This window comes from Ixodes scapularis, unplaced genomic scaffold (assembly GCF_016920785.2).
Source record: "Ixodes scapularis isolate PalLabHiFi unplaced genomic scaffold, ASM1692078v2 ptg001212l_1___fragment_1__unscaffolded, whole genome shotgun sequence".
In the NCBI taxonomy this organism is placed as follows: Eukaryota; Metazoa; Arthropoda; class Arachnida; order Ixodida; family Ixodidae; genus Ixodes; species Ixodes scapularis.
The window spans coordinates 1,648,447-1,669,395 of record NW_024610117.1 but is presented as its reverse complement, the minus strand read 5'-3'; the positions used below and the strand labels follow the sequence as shown (position 1 = coordinate 1,669,395).

At 45.7% G+C, this 20,949-nt stretch overlaps 1 protein-coding gene across 3 annotated transcripts in view; it reads left to right on the top strand.

The window, feature by feature from the left end:
- LOC8037995 (F-box only protein 3) overlaps positions 1-20,949 on the top strand; it is a 62,943-nt gene that overhangs the window by 13,062 nt on the left and 28,932 nt on the right. For all 3 annotated transcript variants that reach the window (XM_029968941.4, XM_029968940.4, XM_029968942.4), the window contains exons 4-7: positions 332-446; positions 7,339-7,420; positions 14,051-14,222; positions 16,537-16,621. In XM_029968941.4, the coding sequence (XP_029824801.2) occupies positions 332-446; positions 7,339-7,420; positions 14,051-14,222; positions 16,537-16,621 (454 nt within the window). The remainder of the gene's footprint in view (positions 1-331; positions 447-7,338; positions 7,421-14,050; positions 14,223-16,536; positions 16,622-20,949) is intronic.

Genomic DNA, 20,949 nt, shown 5'->3' with positions numbered 1-20,949 from the left:
GTCCATCCGCCGTCCCAAATTGAAACCGCGCAGGTGCCTAAGTTCCCCGCGTGCGACGCCATCGAGGCCATTTCACACGTACGGGACAGTGCTTAGATAAAACAAAGTCGGCACTCCAATATGCGCTACACTGACATTGCTGACTCAGCGCCGAGATGGCATTGCATGCATGCACGCCGGAAAAGCCGGGGTCGGAGGCAGCGTCGACGCAGTGCAATATCAGTGCCGCATCTATGGCACCAATTATCCCCGTATGTGGGTGTGAAGGGGCCTTCATCTTCATGCAGCCAGTTCTTATGCCATGAGACCCCAACGAATTTCGATCGTGCAGCCGGAACGACGGAAGAAAAGCTGGACGAGGCGGAGCGGAAGCTGGGGGTCCGCTTCCCCGACGACCTTCGATGCTGCTACCGGATCCACAACGGACAGCGGCTCGCCTCGCCCGGGTGGGTGAATTTTTGCTTCGGAACGTTCGTCCTACCAAACGGGAATGCCACGGACAACTTAAGGAGGACGCAACACCCAAGTAACGTGACATCCACGCGCAAAGAGGCGCTCACTTTATTGACGACCACATCCAAGGCCCTTCTGTACTAAGCTTTTAGCTAGAGCTACCGCCGTTTACTCGAAGAAATCGTTCTCAGCAAGATTTATAATATCGGTTACATTAAAATAGACCTGTCTGGACTGCTCTTTCTTTGGGGAGTGGTGGCGAGGAGGCTAGACTAGGCTAGGCTGCTAGACTCCATGTCACTAGTGCACAATACAGGCGAAGGCAATGCCAGGCGAAAGGAGAGAGGGAAAGCACAAGGAAGGTTGAGGAGGAGGAGAGAAATCTCCTCTCTAACATTCCTAGTGCGCTTCCTTTCTTCCTTTGCCCTCCCTTAGCCTCCTCTCCCCTCCCGCCTTTCTAGTGCTTGCCTTTCTCTTTTTGCCTGGCGTTGCCTTCGCATGCACTGCACACAACTAAAGTAAGTCCTTTTCGTGCAAGTAATGACTGTTTTGAGCATTCTTTTAGAGCGCAGCTCTTAGGGCGTCGCCGTCGCGTCGACGTAACCGCGTGTTGCATGAAACAGGTTGCATGCAACCTGTTGCATGCAACCTGTTACATCCTGTGCAACCTGTTGCATGCAGCTCTAAGAAGATGCAACAGGCTGCATGCAACCTGTTGCATGCAACCTGTTGCATCTCACAAAAAACGCCGCAACGTTGGCGTCGGCGTAACCAAGGTCACCCCAAGGTCACGTGACCCCCAAGGCCACCCCAAGTCACGTGACCCCACCGAGGTCACGTGACCCCCCGATGACGTCATGAGTGACGTCACTGATGACGTCACTGGCATCCGCATCGTCATCGTCATCATCACTGATGACGTCATCAGTTACGTCACTGATACCGTCATCGGTATCCGCATCGTCATCGTTTCTGATGGCGGCATCGGCATCGGCATCGTCACGTGACCCCCCCAAGGTCACTTGACCCCCCCCCAGTATCCTTCCCTCCTCCTCCTCAAGAGCTGCACTCTAATTCGGCGTTACAGGGAATTGCAAACGGCTTTTTTTTTTCTGTGTGAATAGTATGTGATCAGAATAATCTTACAGTCCCTGACAAAGGGAGAATGGCAAGGGGGGGGGACTAGCGGTCGTCCGCCCCTCGGCACAAGCTTTCTGCCTTCAATTACAGCGTCGCCCCGCGAGCATGCACGCACGGCCAAAGCGTGGGAGAGGCAACGAGCGTGGCGGTGTCTATAGCGATGTTGTCTTTGGGCTGTTGGTGATGCACCCCTGGCCTAATCAACTAATGCTGACTCTGCTCATATCCTGTCCATTATCCAATCCAATCCATTATACGGGGTGTTTTTTTTAAGCTTAACGGATGTTTAAAATAACTTGGAGGACACTTAAGCTTCGCCTTTAAGGGCGGAGCGCGATAGCGTTATTGGGCCACGTTCGCGTCACCTTCCTGTTCGCCGTGCAAACATACCTTGCGTGGCCATGCCAGTGGCGTGTCTGGCTTGCAACCAAAAGGTTGTAAATTCAAATCCCACCTAAAATTCTTTAAAAAACATTTTTTTAAGGCAAATCAGTTACTTTTTAAGTGAAGTCATTTGAGACATGCGGCGAGCATCAATTCGCATTACGTGTCACATTTTCATCACTTTCATTTCGCGCCTAACGTCGCATTTCACGTGAGCGTCGTGGGTTGTTTGAAATTTCCGCGCAAGGTCATGTGGCTGTGACGTCGTGACCCTATTGACCGATCGGAATTTTCCCATCATGCCACCGACAGGCTTTTTTTGCAACACGAGCTCCTTAACAGCATTAAAAAAAGCCGTGAAAGATACACTAATGCAGTTTGTGCGGCTGAGTTATGCGTCCCGGCTGGACATGGTATAGGGGGCTAACTGTAACGATCGGTCGGCTAATTAACTAAAATGTGTCAACTAAAAAAAAATCAGTATACGGTTCTAATTAGAAACTTGCTGAGCGTCACCAAAAACCACCATATCAGGAGGACAGTTTTTTCGTCTTTTATCATAGTCTCAGCCCTGTGCCTATTGCACGAGTGGTGACTTTGGTGTGCTACCGCGCTTCCCACGCTCTTGAAGTATTTCTGAAAATTACTTATTTAGTGGTTTTCGATGACGCTCAAATAAATTTCTAATTGGAGCCATATGTCTATTTTCATTAATTAAGAAATGAATTAAGGAATTTTCATTAATTAGCCGACTGATCGTTACGATTAGCCCCTTATACTATGTCCTCCTGGTCGTATAACTGACCTTCACAAACTGCATTGACTTATCTTTTGTGACTTCCTTTAAAGGGACACTGACGCCCCCCAAAATTTTGGTTTTAGTTTTTACCAAGCAATTTTTATAGTGTCGGAAGACTACCCAATCAATATTCTGCTAAAGTGTCACATACATTTTTAATAAAGTGAAAAAATGGAACTGCTCGAAACCGAAACGGGACTGGGGAGCAAGAAGAAATATAGAGGAGGAGAGAGTTGGCAGAAGTCACGTGGTTGTGAAACGTTTTCTTTCTTAGTCAACATATTTGCAACTTTTTAGAAGCAACAAAAAATGAGTATCATATTTCTTTTCTAGTTTGAATATAGAGTGTGTGCCTTCGATGATTCTCGACTTTGATTTTATTTGGTGGTTGTGTCTAAACCTTAGAAAATGGCACGTGACCACTAAGAAGAGAGTGAGCGCGACTAAAACCGGCCAGTTCTCTTTCGGTGGTTTTTGGGCGGAAGGAAACCCAATTTCGAGCTGCCAATTGTGTTCTGGGTTGTTCGGCTCTCTTATGTCATGTACAAATAAAAACCTTAGCGATCATAAATACCCTGTCAGTGTTCCTTTAAACAAATCTGTTAAGCTTAAAAAAAAAAGCCCTGTGTACCCCATTGTAGCCCACCCTGCTGAAATCCCAATGAAGAATGAATGATGTGGAGACCACGATGTAGTCAGCCCTTAAAGGGACACTGACAGGGTGTTTATGCTCGCCGAGGTTTTTAGTTGTATGTGACATATGAGAGCTCAACTACCCAGAACAGAATTTGCGGCTCGAAATTCGGTTTCTTTCCACCCGAAAACCGCCGATCAAGAACTGGCCGGTTCGAGTCTCGCTCACTCTCTTTTCCGCGGTCACGGGCCGTTTTCTAAGGTATCGATGCGACCACCAAATTTAATCAAAGTCGTAGGTCACTGAAGGCACACACTCAATATTAAAAATAGAAAAAAATATGAAACCCTTTTTTGTGGCTTCTAAAAAGCTGCAAATACGTTGATTGAAAAAAAAAGTTCCACAGACAACCGGAAGCATTCTGTGCGTTCGTTGTTTCGCGTATCATGGGACTCGCGGGGACGGCGATGGCAGCAGACGGCCAGGCGTGGGACCTCTATTTCAGAACTGTAGTTCGCGGTACCAGCGAATTCTGTCTACCTTTAAAAGAGAAATTTGGGACTGATCAAAAGAATTGGTATTCATCCCGTACGACACGCCCGACCACCAAGTCGATTTGCACGAAGACGTCGCCAAGCCGTCGCTCCCTTCTCGTGGCTGAAGACATCGCTCGCGCAAACGTCAAGCACAACGTGTCTACTTTGAGTTGAATATGCACGCGTACGATTTCTTTACTAGGTGTGAATGTCGCCAATGCGTGGTGCTTCCCGACTTCGACCTGGGAGTGCTTTTGCTAAAGGAAAATCGGCAGCAAACTTTCGAACTTACAGTTTACCGATTGAATTATTACTAAGGAAAGAGATCGTCCAGTCAAAAGATGCCTCATTAGCTCAGTGGGTAAGACGTCCGTTACACACGCGGTAGGACAGGGTTCGATCCCCCGTGAAACTATTTTTTTTTTCCAAACATTTTCTGATGTTTACATATCTTTTTTTTTTTTTTTTACAATTATCACTGAAGAAACAAACAAAAAAATAACAAACAAATGTTGTGGACGACACTTCACTGAATTAAATGGTATGGGATTTCCTTTTTGACACTTGTGAACTCAATGTAATCACTTTATGCAAAATGTAAGGAGCATATAAATCAGGTAGCGTCCGCTTTCCAAGGTGCCCGTAAATGTTCTACAGGAATTGCAGCCAGCCATTGGTCCCGATCCCGTTGATCTTTCGGAAACTCTGTCGCACAATGCCCCTTTTTTTTTCGGACGCAGGACATGTGAGCCAGCTCTTCACGCAACACCTTGGGTGTATTCTTTTCGGAGCCGATCATGGAAATTCACCACGGGCACTCACTACTCATCTCCAACTCCTCAATGTACAAAACAACTCATCTTGGAGTACAGAACAACGAGCGGAACAAACATAACTGCAAAAGAATCGCACAGCGAACAGTTCCCGTACGCCGCATGTCGTGTCTTCTAGTACGAAGAGCAGAAAAAAAAACAAAAAACGCACGGTCGGGTGTAGCCACGTGACTTCCGCCACTCACTCTCTTCTCTCCACTTCTCCGACCTCCGTCGGGTTTCGGTTTCGGTTTTGAGCAGTTGCGTCTTTTGGCTTTATTAAAAAAATACGCTACTCTGTTGCAAAATATTAATTGGGTAGTCTTCCGACACCATAATAAAGCGCCTGGCAAAAAATGGAAAAAAAATTTTGGGGGGTGTCAGTGTCCCTTTAACGCTCAATCATCAGGATTTTTTTACAGCGGAGCTGTTAAGGGCTAGGTTCCCGAGGATCGTGTCCGATACCAAACAAATGTCGACACAAATCTCTGAACAGCTACTGCCATCTATGAGTGACGGCGGCAACCAGACAACCGGCTGTCCTCGAGATGTCGTCCTCGAGGTCGTCCTAGAAGTCGTCCTTGAGGTCGTCCTAGACGTCGTCCTTGAGGTCGTCTTTGAGGTCATCCTTGAGGTTGTCCGAGAGGTTGTCCCAGAAGTCATCCTTGAGGTCGTCCTAGAGGTCATCCTAGAAGTCGTCCTTGAGGTCGTCCTAGACATTGTCCTCGAGGTCATCCTAAAAGTCGTCCTTGAGGTCGCCCTTGAGTTTGTCCTTCAGGTCGTCCTAGACCTCGCCCCTGAGGTCGTCCTTGGGGTCATCCTAAACGTCGTTCCTGAGGTCGTCCTCGAGATCGTCCTAGCAGTCATCCTTGAGGTCGTCCTAGACGTCGTCCTTAAGGTCGTCCTAAACGTCGTCCTCTAGGCGGCGTCCTTGAGGTCGTCCAGGAAGTTGTCCTTGAGGTCGTCCCATCATAGTACAGCTTCGTTGGTCTTCTTTCTTCACCAGAGTGGAAAGGCTGAAAGTTTTTTCTTTGAGTTGCCCAAGAGGTTGTCACGAACAAACGATTGCTTGTTTTTCTTCGCCTACTTGGAACCTTTTGCTTGGGTGGAAACATTTGGTGTTTCGCATACCCTACCGTAGCCAAATGGGGAAAAATAATCGATGTCACATTTGCGCCAACTGATTCGCACAAGATGCTTACTAATTACTAGGTTCCATTGTTTGGCCGTGAGGGTCCTTCTGGCAGTTGAGCCCTTCTCCACCTGCCAACCAGATTACACTCTTTGTTGGAGCGTACACGGGGGAGGGGAGTTTATGACTCTACAGCCCCCTTCTGACCCAAAAGAAGTTTTTGGATATGCGACACCATTGGGAGGCTTCAAACTCCTTGTTGTTATCTCACTTTCAGCTTAAGAGTTTAACCTTGCATTAGCTGGTAAACCGAGCTGGCTCAAAAGAGTTTGGTGTTTGGTGGATCACTTTAAAGGGACCAGGTAAAGGTTTTGCCACTTTGGCTTGCTAGTTTTCGAGGTAACCATTTTGCCTTTATAAGTTGTGCTGCCTTGGTTCTCCTTTTCTACTCCCCATTTTTCCCCCTTAACAGAAAAGAAGAGAGGATCATCTCTTGGGGACAGATAATCCACTTAATCTTGTTTGCCGGAAGTTGGAGACAGAGGGGCAGGCTTCGGAAGCAGCAAAAGAAGAGAACGAAAAAATGCACCGCAGAGAATAGGACTGGTTGATCACCGTGCGACATGTTTCTGCCTCCGGCTCGGAACTGCGGATACGAATCATAATCTGTACTTGCGGACGACTATCTCTGGCATTTCAGAAGAAGTGAAAAGTGCTTAGACCCAGATTTGATGGGCACTCAAGATGTGTAAGGTCCCTTTCAGACTGGGCAGTTTTCCCGGCCATTTCGGGGTTGCTGGCGAGTCGTTCCTTACAGTTCCCTAGATTCTCGCGCTGCGACACAAATTGCTGCAATTGAGCCTGGCTCGAAATGGGCAAGCAACTCCAACGACTCGGAGAATTTCGAAGCAGCAGCAGCCAATCGGGGACGCAGTATTTTCACGTGACCGCCCCCACGGCGACAATAACTGAACGGGGGATTTAGCTTTGTCTAGGTTTAAAATAGATAGTTTCTGTGACTATATGGTTTGAGGGAAATAAAATAGTATTTTCAATGCCATTGAAGATATGTAGAGCATGTTATTAACGCATAACTCGGCGTCTGAATAGTGGAACGCAATTAAAGTCTCAATTACGATGATAAAATGCAGCAATTTGAGATTTATGAGTTGTTACGTTTGCATTGTGATGGAAAAAATTGCCTCGTCCGAAGCGGGCCAGAGCGCACGTGTGCCCGTAGCTTTGACTGCATAGCCACAGAAAGGTGTCCATGAGTATAAAAAATTATGTTGCGGGGCTAGTTGGTGTGTGTTTCGATACAAATGAGATAGCGCAAATAGGACGAGCAGGTAAGACGGAAGTTTTTTCCCTATTTGCACTGTTTTATTTGCATTGTAAACGAACGGGTGTGACGGGCCGTGTTGACGCCCACCTCTCCGTTCCCACAGGCTGATGGGGAGCATGAGCATTCCGTCCCACTACCGGTCCGAGTCCCTGCTGGACATTGAGACGGCCATCGCTGGATTCCAGGTATGTGAACCGCTCCCGTCCGCAGGCGACCGGGCCCGGCGCTGTCCGTCTTACTACGAAAAGGCGCTTTTGGAGGAAGGCTGATGGGAGTTGCCCGGAAGCCGCGTCGTGGAATCTGCGTCTTTCTCCCGACACTTTGCAAGTGCCTTGTGATCGTCGTGCGATTGCCTCAGAGGGGAAAAAAATGTCTAGCAGTCCCGCGTTAGCCCATGGTAAGGTCCCAGCAGTGGCTGCGATGAGTCGTGGCAAAGTTCGTCGGCGTCGCGTGTGCGCGCCATTGGGTGCGTGAACAAAAACGTTCGGAACAAGATAGACGTCTGACCGTATTGGCCGGAACACTTTTTTTTTGTTTCTTGCTCCAAAACATGTGAAAGTGCTTTTCCTGGCATGAGTAGTTAGCATTCACGTTGCTATAACAACTATTTGTTATAGGTTTTTTTGTGTTTTTTTCCAGATTTTGTTAGCAGTGAGAGTTTGGTATACTACGAAAACCCGAAATATAGAGTGGGTTGTTAACACCGTAGCGTAGCTCTGCCGCAACGCCTCCGCCTCGCACGCGGCAGACCTGGGTTAGATTTCCGCGGGCGGTGGGCATTCTTTTTCGAGGATTTGGCAACGTCGACGACAGAACCCAACTATGCCAACTACAACATTGACGATGAAAACAACTTGAGCTACAACTACTATATTAGTAACTATGACATCAACAACTACAACCTCGACGGCGGACGTCATTTCTAGTGGTGATAGGAGCCCGTAACATTTTTGCCATAGAAGAATGCATGATTCGCAGTCGCGACCCGAGGTCAAATATAAATCAGACACGTTCAACTACTACCGTTAACATAGAACGTGTTTTGGACCTCACCTAGCAGGAAAAGACTAACATAATATTAACAGTAATAATAATAATAATCTTTATTCGAAGGCCCAGAAACAGCTGTAGCACCATTTATTAAATTTAGTGGCACGTCACGTGACCCAACCGTAAGATTGTGTCGCACGACGACACCGTAACGGGCCGTATTTTCCAACGTACGAGGCACAGATTTTTTCATGATTTTCGTCGTTGCGCAAATTTGTTGTGGGGGTCGTATTTCTCGCTCGGTTTGGTGCCGAGATTATTCAAACGGACTCCAATTCGTGCTCACATTAGGATTGGAACACACGTGCGCAAGCTGATGAATGCGGTCTCGCCGCGCCAAGCGTACAAGCAGATATGTTCAACTCGTACAGAGGTGCTACTCGTATACCAACATTTTTGCAAAAGCGGCCGTTTGTAGGGGGCGCGGCTATGACGGCGCGACTTAACGACCGGAAAATATGATATCGCACATGCAAGAATTTTGTCAGGCGTCACTAAAACGGACTGCAAGTGTTAGGGTTTTTCTTTGTGCACCGTCGTTAAAGGCCCTCCGACAAGCAAAGAGGGGGAAGCTTACTTTTGCCGGCCCCCTCTGCTCACGGTCTTTTTCCCCCCAACAGGAAAGAAGGAAAGAACCGTTTCCTTTTAGGTTGATGATTAGAGAAGATTAGTAGCCAGTTTGATATCCCACAAAGAAGTGCAGAAGCTACGCCTTCTTTCTCCCGCCCCCCCTCTTCAAGCCTTTCGCCGACTGGCGGAATCTTCTTATACCTCCTATTGGGACTCCAATTGCAGACGGCAGCGCCAAATCTCCCCTAACGGGCGTTGGGTTTCTCCAAAAACAATAAGAAATAAACAAAACAATATGCGCGCTGTCATCATGGCAACCGCTTGGTTATGGAAGAGGGTGTGAGAAGTTTTGTTCCTCTTCTCCCTCTCTGACCCTCGGCGACAAGAGGATGCAAGTTCGTTCGGAGTTCGGAGCAGCCTCCGAACTCCGAACGAATTTGCATCCTATTGTCGCTGATGTTGAGATAAGAGGGAACTGCTCCCATTGCCGTCGTCTCGTTCTTCTACAAAACGATGTAATGGCAATATCTTTTTTAGAAAAAAAAAGTGTGTTTACCTTTTTCTGCGAATGTCCGACGCTTCCGAAACGATTGTACTTGACTTTGCGTCGCTCGATTCAGATCGGCTTGGCGACAGTGCATGTTCAGTAACAGCCACTTCTCATTAGATCGTCAATCAATGAATGCAAAGTGCGCCCCGCCGATGGTGTTTCGCGGCTTGAGCACAAGTTCAAACTTCTTTTGCAAGTTCTCTTTTTATTAGGCACGCTCTTTTACAGAAAAAAACTCGTTCATGGCACAACAAAGTAACAAAATCTACACGAAACTGCTATTTAAGTGTTCACAGACCTGCAATCACACATTCAACATTGCAGTATTTAGCGACAGTGATTAGATCGCCGCGGTCTCTCGCAGGTTCCTTCTGCAGCGCCAGCTGCTCCACGCACATGCTACCGAGCTGCTGTGCTATAACACCGATACCCCCCACACTGCTCATCTTAACATAAATGCCCTGTCCCATCTGACCTTCTACATTAACTCTACTGTAATGAAACATGCACCAGCAAGTTTTCGGCAATCCGAAACTGTGTAACCAATAGTATAGTAGTCCGTTTTTACCTTTCGTCACTGGGGAACCCAAAGAACTTGGCAGAGCTGTTGCCACTGGAATTAGAGCACCACTGAGTCGAGCAATAGACAAGGTGCCGTTTGCTCGGCGTGCTGGTATACAAAATAGACCGATAACCAACAGGTCAACGCCACTGCCCGCTGCCGCAAACGAAAACCACCACCGCACCGCTAGCACACACGCCTTCGAGCAGCCGACGCAACGCAACCGCAACCGCAAGAGCTGACGCGGAACTGTTTCCAACGGTTAAATACAAAAAACAACTGACCAATGAGAACAAAGTATGAGGACGAAACTTTAGCTAACCAAATATTTGTTTCACCTTACCAGGATAATTTTTAAAATCTGTAAGCAGCAACAATAATATGTATCACATCCTATGAAATAAATTTTCCGGCGTAAACCGGAAGGACTTGATAGAATACCAACGGATAGGAGATGGCACTCAAATAGTTGACCGGAAGACGCTCGAAGTTTCCGCCGGTTGTTTTCGCTTTGACACTCGGACTTGGTGGACTCAAAGTGCCCTGACCTGACGGTGTGGCGGGAGCTACGTGCTCGTCGTACCAGTCGCGAGTGTATCAAAATTTTCTTACGTGATTACGCTTCTGCGCGTACCTACGTGCACAGAGCGAGGTGTGGCAACGAAAGGAAGCGGTTGAACGGTCCGACAAGCGCGTAGCTCCCACCGCCCATCAGCTTTGGGCAGAACAGAGCATAAACTAAAACTGAATAAAGTCAAGCTGCCATTCTTGTCGCATGCTGGCATCTGCTTGCCCGTTGGGTTCCTCCCGTGGTTTGTTCATTTCTACAACTGTCTAGAGAACATCTTGCACCTAGAGAATGTCAATGGCAGCTTTCTTTTTTTCTTTTAACAATACCTTTTTCTTTATTTGATGTTTTCTATTCTATTTGCAGATTCTTTCTTTATTATTTTTTTTTGTTTTTCTATTAGAAGACGAGATATGGTTCTTTACTGTTTCAGCAATTGGTTCAGACACTAAACCTAGGTAGTTCATTTTTGCGAAAAACTAGTTTTTGCAAGTTTTGAGGTTTAGAACTATTGTGAGAAATTGATCACGCGAATACGGCACTCTGTCATAACGAGTACGTGGCGAACCACTTTCAGTTGTAAAATGTCGTGCCCAGTAGATATTACCAAAATTCAGGCTCAGTGAAATCCACGAAATTATGCGGCCGCAAAAATAGAGTCGTTTGCGGTACAACAAATGTTGAGGTCCCCGAGCTTTTGTTCTGCAATCTCCTCGAAGAACAAATCGCATGACGACTGCCTAATGTAATACCATATGTGTCAAAGGAGCAGATACAGCGCGGCACCAGCTTAGCGTTTCCGGCCGAGGTTGTCACGACACTGGAGAGTTGTAGTAGATCGTTTCAACGAATGCGACAACGATGCCTAATATTTTGCCAAAGCCTTGGCACGTGCATCGTATCGTTATCGGAAATATCGAAACAATCTACTAAAACTCTCTAATGTTCGACCCTGTTCTAAAAGAAGCAAGCGCCGAAAATGAAGATGATTAACTAAGCGCCATTACCACGGAAACTTTGCCTTGTCTCTCGGAGACACCTCGGCGTTTTCGCATAATAAGCGGAAAAAAACTACTTACAATGATGCGCGAGTCGTCGTCGCTTTTTGGTGACATATCTGTGCCCTTTGACATGCTAGCCCGGTGAAAACTTGACTTGGCGCATAAATTAAAAAAATAACAAAACGAAAATACACAATTACATGGTGTCTACCAGATTTTCTTCTCTCAAATTCCCCGACTTTTCCAGGTTCTCCCCAAATGTATCGATTTCCCCAAATATTTTGATTAAACTCCCCAACCATTACAAAGGAAGCAGCCATTCGGGCTGCTTGCATTTAATCTGGTGGATAGGGTGGCGGCTCACACTGCCTGGTAATACCTCGGGCAACTGTTACTCGGCACCAAGGCAATCCATACCACTGCATGCCACACTCTCCAGTTTCATCCCTGCCCGCGCCGCCCACGTTGGTCATTTTCATTAACTCTATAAATTTTGTAACAATTTTCTCGACAATTCCCCTACAATTCCAGGTCTTCCAGGTTGGTGGACACCCTGAATTAGCAACTACATGCCACAGGCCCAATAAAAAAAAATCTCCGTCGACCTTTGAGTTGACACTGTGGCGGGAGTTACGTGCTGGCCGGACCAATCAACAGCTTCCCTTTCGTCACCTGACCCCACTTCCTGCGTATGGGTGGGAACGTAATCACGCGACGAAAGACAAGCATGCGACTGGTCCCACGAGCATGTAGCTTCCGCCGTACTGTCAGCTTATGGATGGTCGGAGTATGGCCTTCCCGAAAAGAAGCTTGTGAGCCCGTTGTAGAACAGCCCGAAGAGCGATCCACACTGTCCGAGCCAAGCGATAGCCATAGCCCCCTTCGGTGCTCATTTCCTGCCAGTGTGACCAGTCCCTGTTGTTTAGGTTTGGGTGGCTATAAGCTGCCTAGACGCTTAGCATGCGAGAGGGACGTAAAGAAGTGAGAAGGAAACGAGAGGAGGAAACAAAGAAAAAGTGAAAAGTTTTCTCCCGGGAAGAGTTTATTTTTGCGCGTCGGGCTTCAGCGAAATAAATTGCCATTGAACCTCGTCAACTCATACTCTCCTTTCCCTTGCTAGAGGAGCCGAGGATCTCAGTTATGTTAAAATGTTGTTGCATGCTTTAATACTTTGCTTCCTTGGTTTTATTTCTAGCTCAAAGGGAATGACCCTATTGTCACGAGTTGCTTTCTTTTGTCGTCTGCGGAACCTTTAACGAGTGCTACGTGACACCACGTCGGGTTTTGTAGTTTCTCAACTGTTCAATAGACTTTTGCAGAGCGACTGGTTTAGTTTCTCTTTTAATGCTGTCACCCCGATGTTCTAACTTGTCGCATCGTTTCCGGTAACGGGGCATTACACAGCTGCACTTGCGTCCTTTCTGGGGCAATTTGAGGCTTACGGAGTTTTTTTTTTTTTTTCTTTATTACTTTAGGCACTACTTTTATTGTTTTCCTCATATGTAAAGCTCAGAATGGCACCTGGAGGGGGGATCGGTGGCCGAGTGGACTAAAGCACACACCCAGCTCGACGCGCGTGGAGCGAAAGCTCGCGCTGCAGAACCCAGGGATCCTGGGTTCGAGCCCCACCCCTGCCCGTTTTGATCTGGATGAGCATCGTACCGGCGTGCGGTCATGTATCGCTACTGTGTGAGCACATTAAAGACCCCAGGTTAGCAGTCGTACTGCACTGGCAAAATTGCTCATCTACAGTAAAAACCAGTGTTGCCTCATCCTGGCAGACCGACCTTACCCTGTATAAATCATTAAACATCCAATTTGACTTTGATGGCACCTGGAGCATTTTGCCGAGAAACTTAGAATCTCGGGGTGCCACGTCACGATTGGTCACAGGACAATCTGGTCAGGATTGGTAACAAGATGACCTGACACACAAAATGACTGTAACACGGTTGGTCGCAGGATGATCTGGACACGATTGGTCACGAGATAACAGGGTGTCTACCAACCTGGAAGACCTGGAATTGTCGGGGAATTGTCGAGAAAATTGTTAGAAAATTGTTAGAAAATTGATTGAGTTAGGGAAAATTACTGGTGTGGGCGGCGCGGGCAGGGATGAAACGGGAGGGTGTGGCATGCAGTGGTGTGGATGGCCTTGGTGCCGAGTAACAGTTGCCCAAAGTATCACCAGGCAGTGTGAGCCACCCCGGATTAAATGCGAACAGCCCGAATGGCTGCTTCTTTTGTAATGGTTGGGGAATTTAATCAAAATATTTGGGGAAATCGAAACATTTAGGGAGAACCTGGGAAAGTCAAGGAATTCGAGGGAAGAAAATCTGGTAGACACCATGGATAATACAACCACAATTGGTCAAGGGATGATCTGGCCACGATTGGTCGCAGGACGATTTGGCCACCATTGGTCGCTAGAGTACCGGACATTGGCTTCCACTTGGAGCGTTCCACGGGGTTCTCTAGCGGCCTTAACCCCTCTTCCCTCGACCCCCTCTACAGAGCCGTGAGGGCCTGCAGGGCTGCATGCCCCTGACCTTCTGCCTGCACTCGGGGCTGACCCAGTTCATCGCCCTTAAGGACACGGACGGCCACCTGCCCCAGTCGGTCTTCTACCCGTCCCAGGACCTCACCCAGGGCCCCAGGGCACACCCCATCGACGCCTTCATCACCGGTGGGGGGGTCCTCTCTTCTAAAAGAAGGCATCGAACTCCCGAAAAGTTATTCGTTTAAAGTGTTACGGATCGAACACGTGTGTCAGAAAATAAAAATTTTCCCCGAAAAGAGAGAAAAAGTTTGAAGCAATATTTACGTCTTGAGGCTCGTTTGAGCGATTCGGAAACTCGCCTCTATGGCATGCAAGTTAATTGCTTGTAAGGCATTTTAGATGGGCCGCAAAAATCGGCTTGCTAGCAGACAATCTCACAAAAGAACCCGAATCGGCCAGCGCTCCTTCGACGCGACGTACGCCATCTGTTGGAAGCACTTCTTTCTATGCGTGCATCATCTGCGAAGTGGCAAAGTAATATGCCCAGAACGTTTTTTTTTTTTTTTTCTTTTGATTAAGGCAAGTTTATTTCTTGATTTTTTCACCGTAAATTACCACCACCTGCTTGCACCTCTGTAGTAAATTGCAGCACAGTACGTTGAGAAACCGATTTTTGCGGGCCGTCTAAGGTGTTTTAGAAGCATTAGTTTATGTCCTGTATTCCGGGTCGACGACTCGGGAGTATACGCGCGTCTTGGAATCGAATGCTGAACTCGTAGAAAACGCTTTCTTTTAATAGGACATGTAGTAGACTGTCACAAAATGAGCTTTCGCCCCAAAAACGAAATAGGTTTCGGGCAATATTTACATTCCAGGACACGTTTTGAGCCGGGAACGGTTCTGAAACGCATTTCTATTTTGAGACGTCAAACCCAGGAGAATTGCGCTATATTTCCGTTTCTTTTTTTTTTCTGTGGGAGTCTATTTTGTGACGTGCGTGTCTCACCCTGCCACACTTGATTTTAATAACTGCTTCTGTTGCGGATTCCGTGTCACCGGCGTATCTCAGTCGCTCTTTGTTGCGCGAGTTGCTCCCGCTTCTTCGTTACACGGCTGATTTTGCAGAATTTGCAGAATTCGGTGTGTCCCTTGGAAAAATGGTCGCTACTATTCCTTTTCAAACGTTTTCATGCCAAAAGATACACAAAAAATTTAGAAAATTTTTGAAGGCCAAAAGTGGGTCAGGGACAACAGTCGACGAACAGTGTTGCTAGAAGGAAAATCACAGAGTTGCGGGGTCTCCGAGTTCATCGTTGCTAAAACTCGAATTACCCTTTTGGCTTTTTTTTTTTCTTGTTGTTATCACAACTTTGGCATTTGTCACAGTCTACATTTGCTAAAATCCCGATCCTCAAAAAGCTCGGCATTTTTGCCGAGTTTCCTGACATACTGCCGATTCTCCAAACACGAATGGAAAGAGATGACGTTCACGCGCAGAACCATGTTGAAGGACGTCTGGGGCATCTGGAAGGAATATGGAAGATCGCAGCTTGCACAGATATAAAAACAGTGCCACCTCCTCGCTCAAAACCGGAGCGGAGTTACATACCAACGTTAGCTTCTGTTATGACTAAGGAACGGGAGAAACAATCGCCTGCTGTTAACCCTTTGACAGTCGTCGATTACACATTTGAGACTTGCCCGCCTAAACGCAAAACTGTGCACACTGCTAGAGGTGTGGCCGTCTGTTGTGTTTTCGGCAAACTATAAGCATTGTATCCGCACGGTGTTTTGCTTTGCTGGGGCTACTTATAATTGCGAAATCAGGCTCTCCGGGTGCGCGCTAGATTGACGCTTCGCGTGTCGGCTGCTCTGGTGGTAGGAATGGTTGGAGCGCTGGCTCTTCCAATTTGAGGCTTTTCACGCTCCTCACAATTAAATTCTGAGGATGAGAGCCTTCCATCTGAGGGAGAAGCTCTGTAAAGTACCTCCTGTTCGGAGTCTGAGCCTGCAAGAATGTCGCAGAGGCGGAGGTGCCAAAATGAAACTGAATGGAAGAGAATTGAAAACTTTTGGCCTTCGCCAGTTGATAATCGTAGACCTAAACAGCTGGCCAACACTCTACGTCCTCCTACTGGATGGCGAAGGAACAATCCTTTGCATTGCCTCTTGCTATTCCTTTGAAAAGAAAAGCAGACCACAGTGAAACAACCTTTCGGAATATGTGCTCTACTGTCAAAGGGTTAAGAGTCAAAAGGGTTAGATGGGCTGAAGGGGCCTCTATCTCAGAACTGCTTATCTGGCCCTGTGTCCCCACTGAGGCTAAAGTGAAATTTTCCTGCTTTTTTGTTTGTGGTTGTTGGGTTGGACTATACATAAGTCTGAACAAACAAAAAATTTCCCGGCGAGTGATTTTTTTTTGTAGTTCCATTGGAACCCTTTGGGAAAGTGAACTTGCACATGGGCACTGACTGTTCTGTTTTTTTTTTTCTGTACGCAGCACGCTCTTTTCTAGAATGGTTCACGACTTACGCGGACATGCTGGACAACAAGGAGTTTGTGGTGCTAGACAACCAGCCTTACAGGTGAGAGGGCCTTTTTGGATTGCAATGGGAGATAATGTGAGATTAATAAGATTTGTTAATCTGTTAATGCTCTACGTGTCCAGTAACTTCTGTATCACACTTGCTTAAACTAGCCAATGTTCAGACATTAGAAGCTACAGTAAATAGATTAAAATATTTGTATTCCTTCCTCTATGGAAAATTTAAAATTCACGTAGAAAAATATGTTACCGTTTTATTCACTGGATTGTCCAGGATAAATCGCACCAAATCAGTCGAACAATACAAAATTAAACACTATATTTCCAGATTTCTTTTTTTTTGGGGGGGGGGGGGGAAGTTCTGCAATGAGACTGAAATTTGCTTAAAAATAATGCAGTTGCACTTCAATTAAACATTTTACTGCTTCCCCTAACAATATTTTTCTTGAACCAAATCTTTTGTGCGTTTTTTTTTTTTTCATTTTTTTTTTTTTTCACATTTTAGCAATGTACTCTTTGCTATAGCTTTCAGTCAAGAGTCGCTGTATCACTAAACTAAAAGTACTTAAATAAGTACTCTGGTTTGTGGTACGTGCATACCGTAATATCCCATTTTGGATGAATACCAATTCCCAAAAAGCACAGAGTGATCGTTTACATGCCCCAATGCAGACTCCGCGATCCGCGAACATTCATCGTACCCGAATGACGCGGCCAGACCTTACGGTTGGAGTATGTTTGTAACAAAGTAAAATGCAGGAAGGAAAGACACATTTTGATTACGCATTTCCTCCGCGATTTCCGCTACCCCGAAGTCGTAGTACATGCGTGCAAAAGGAAAACGATACAGATAACAGAGCGAAACTCTGTTTTACTTACAAAAAAGTTTGTTCGGACGAAATAACTAAGTGGGAAAGATAACACAAGCAGTAACCCATTCAGAGCCTGCGAGGTCAGCGAACACCCTGTATCCTGGAACGTAACTGTGGAGTGTAAGGTCGAAAGTCTGTCTCCACCAAAGGAAGGTCACCGCGAACTTGCTCCTTCTACCGGATCCGCACAACCTTACCAGCAGCGGTCGGGACGCCACCGCTGTTGGTAAGGTTGTGCATTGTTTAAGAGAAAACCAAAGGGTTAAAAAGAAATGCTGGAATGCCGCACAAAGACGTTTGTGGAGTGTCCAATTGCGAGCTCCGTGTTCGTGGTGCCGTCCGCGCCACGCAACAACGCTGCCTCAACCTGCATTCGCGCCGCGCGCGGACGCACGCCCGACTTGGCCCGATGCCAAAATATTTGCCAATGCGATCGCTGGCTTTTCCGCTTCCCCAGCATCGCCCTTCGTTGCTCCTTTCGTCCACTTTCTCATTGCGCCTGGTTAATTTTTCTATTTTCTTGTTGTCTCTTTTGTTCTTTTTTTTTTACTAACGAAGAGAACATAGCGGTGTAAGAAACATGCTTTCACGGAATAACCGTTTGCACTGTATGCCGATTGGCAGTGTTCATCGCGTTATGCAAGCGACGGACTTTGCGGTATAATATATTATGAGCATTTCTTGCGTAAAACGATGAAACCAATTCGAGCTTTGAGTTTAATGTACTATCTCTTGTGCAGCCACGCTAGATACGTACAGAAAAATGGACGTTTATTTTGGTTTTTCTAAACTTTTTGTGCTTACCCACCGAGACATGGCCCACCCCACTTCTTTTATGAACTTCAGGCGGCTGGGGCTAGGCAACGACTCCAGATATTAAGGTATGCGCTGAACTAGCAGCTGCCCATAGTTTATGGCATTGTACGCTTTGCTTTGCAACTGTAAAGATGGAAATATCTTTTTTTATTCATAAATGGTACGAAACAGATGGGCAAAAGAAAGCCATCAGTGATATTATCAGTATGTGGAAAAATTATTGTAGCACTTCTGAGCTCTGAGACTTTTTAAAACCTAAAAGTATATTTAAATTACTGTAAGCAATCCCACTAAGTTTTTTCCAACTTACCGTAAAATACCGGGCAAGGGCCCACTCAACACTTAGAGATAAGTAATCGCGAAGAAATGGGGGATGGGTGCTTTTCCGGTCATCAATTTTACGTATCAATGCACTGTGCATATTTTCTCAGATCTTACAAATTTGAGTAAGGACGCTTAGTGTGGTATGGGCAGATGCATGGTATTCTACGGTAGTTATATTTTTGGAATAACTTTGAGTTTGCTTTGGTTACAGTTACTTGTGAAAAGTAGCGTTGATAGCTATGCAAAATCACCGTGATTTTGTCTCGGCTAAACTCGGCGTCACCTATTTGGTTTCAACCCACTCTTCCTGTGCCAGCACTGCTTTCCGCCTTATAGACACACAGTAAACTAATACCTAGTACTTTGGCATTGCTTGCTTTTATGATGTTTGTGGCACTTTGATAGTCTGTATAGTCCTAGAATTAGTAAATTACTATACTTCCATGTGCTTGATATTGCGCGAATCGTGCAAAGTACCGTTTTCAGGGTTAATTTGTGAAAAGGGCACTTAGTGGTTTTTCGGGAGCGGCGGTGGCATTCCATGTGCTGTCACCATAGGGGTCGCATAATTTACTTTTTGTGGGTTCTTTTTTTTTTCCGGAGATTTTTGCAAAATTAGTTTGTTCGAACGACGGTGTTTGGCAGGTTGTAACAATAATATTGCAAATTATAGTTCAGTGCAGATTGTATTTTAGTTATTTGTCTATAGTTTTATGTCTTCTACACTTTTTGCATCAATTATCATTACATACGATTTCTATAGTTGCCTGCTTCAACAGTTCTTCATGTTGGCGCACCAGTGCACTAGTAGTCGTTTGCTGGTCTGTTTCATGCCACTGGTGCCTACTCAAGGCGCCGAATCCTATTGAGGGTGCCGAACCGGCTCAAGAAGGAAATGTGCAAAGAAACATTTCATTTGCTTTTTTGATGGTAAAGAAAAAACATTCCAAAAGCAGTAGTCATGTGCGAATAGTAGATTTTGAGCTTGAAGCGAATTTGAAGCAAATACCGTAATATACCAGACACCTGCCCATTCTGCAATAGGCGCTCACCCTTCAATTTTGTAACGTTCAGTAAATACGTGAGACAGATATTTACAAATTGTTGACCTAAGAAGCACGCATCCCCCAGTTTTACATGATTATCTCAAAATTTTGAGTGGGCGCTTCTTCGGGATCTCAAGGCAGTGGTTTTGGTCAAATTTTCTAATTGAATATTGAATAGTTCCTTAACATCTTTCACTATTGTGCACCATGCTTAAGAGCTACCCAAAAGGTTAAACTTTCGAACCTTTGGCTTAATATGAAATAAATTTACAGTATATACTGGCAGTTACGATGCAGAATGCAGTGCAAAGTTTCATCTGTGTACATAAATTTTGAAATAAATTATAGTCGTTTTTATCGGGAACTGATCGACATTGTTTAGGAAAGGTATGTTTTGAAACCTAATGTAATACCCAACATTTTTGTTCACTAGATACGCAACAAAATGCCTGAGAGTGCAACTGTGAAAACAAAATTTCTAAAAAGTAATTTATTTTATGCTAACATCGCACTAAAAAGTCAAATACATTTTTTTCGCTTCATGTTGTCTGCAAAACCTTAACATCTTTTATAAAAGACATCTAGAAAGCAAGAAAATCAATGCCAAAGTTGCAATCCCCATTAAATTTCCATTAAGAAAAACAATGAGTGAGCCTTTGCTTTTGTCCTATTACCAAACGATAGTTCTCCTAAAGTGAAATTTATGCAAAACAAAAGGAACTGAGAAAAATTCATTCGAAGGGCTTGAACCTCTACCTTTTCTTTAGCATCGGTAGACAGAAAATAATTTTAAAAAATCGTTCAGCCTTTCCACTCTCGCGAAGAAGGAAGACCAGCGGAGCTGTACTCGATACACTGTGTGCTGCTTCTTTGCTGTCGTCTGTTTTTCGCGCTGTTTCCTACGATGAATTCCCGCCAATGGGCGCTCAACTATAAATTCTTCTATGATAGCTGGAAAGGTTGCCGCCATTTACGAGCGACAGCGGAAACCATACTGGTTGTGTGCTTGCCGCTGTCGCTTATAGATGGCGGTAGCTGTCCAGGTAAGTGTGTGTCAACATACCGGACACGATCCTGGGGAACCTGGGGACTGTGCACTGTATACAAATTAAACATTTTTGGAATATTCTCTAGGCATTGGTGGATGTAAATATGACTTTTTTTCTTATGTACTTTCTTTGCAGAATTTTTTTTTTCTGGGTAATTAAACGGATATTTATCAGGACTCGTGAAAATTGTTCTCAGCCTTCCCCTTGTCCACTTCTAAGCTGAGTTATTTTAATGTAACTACTACCGTAATATCCCGAGTC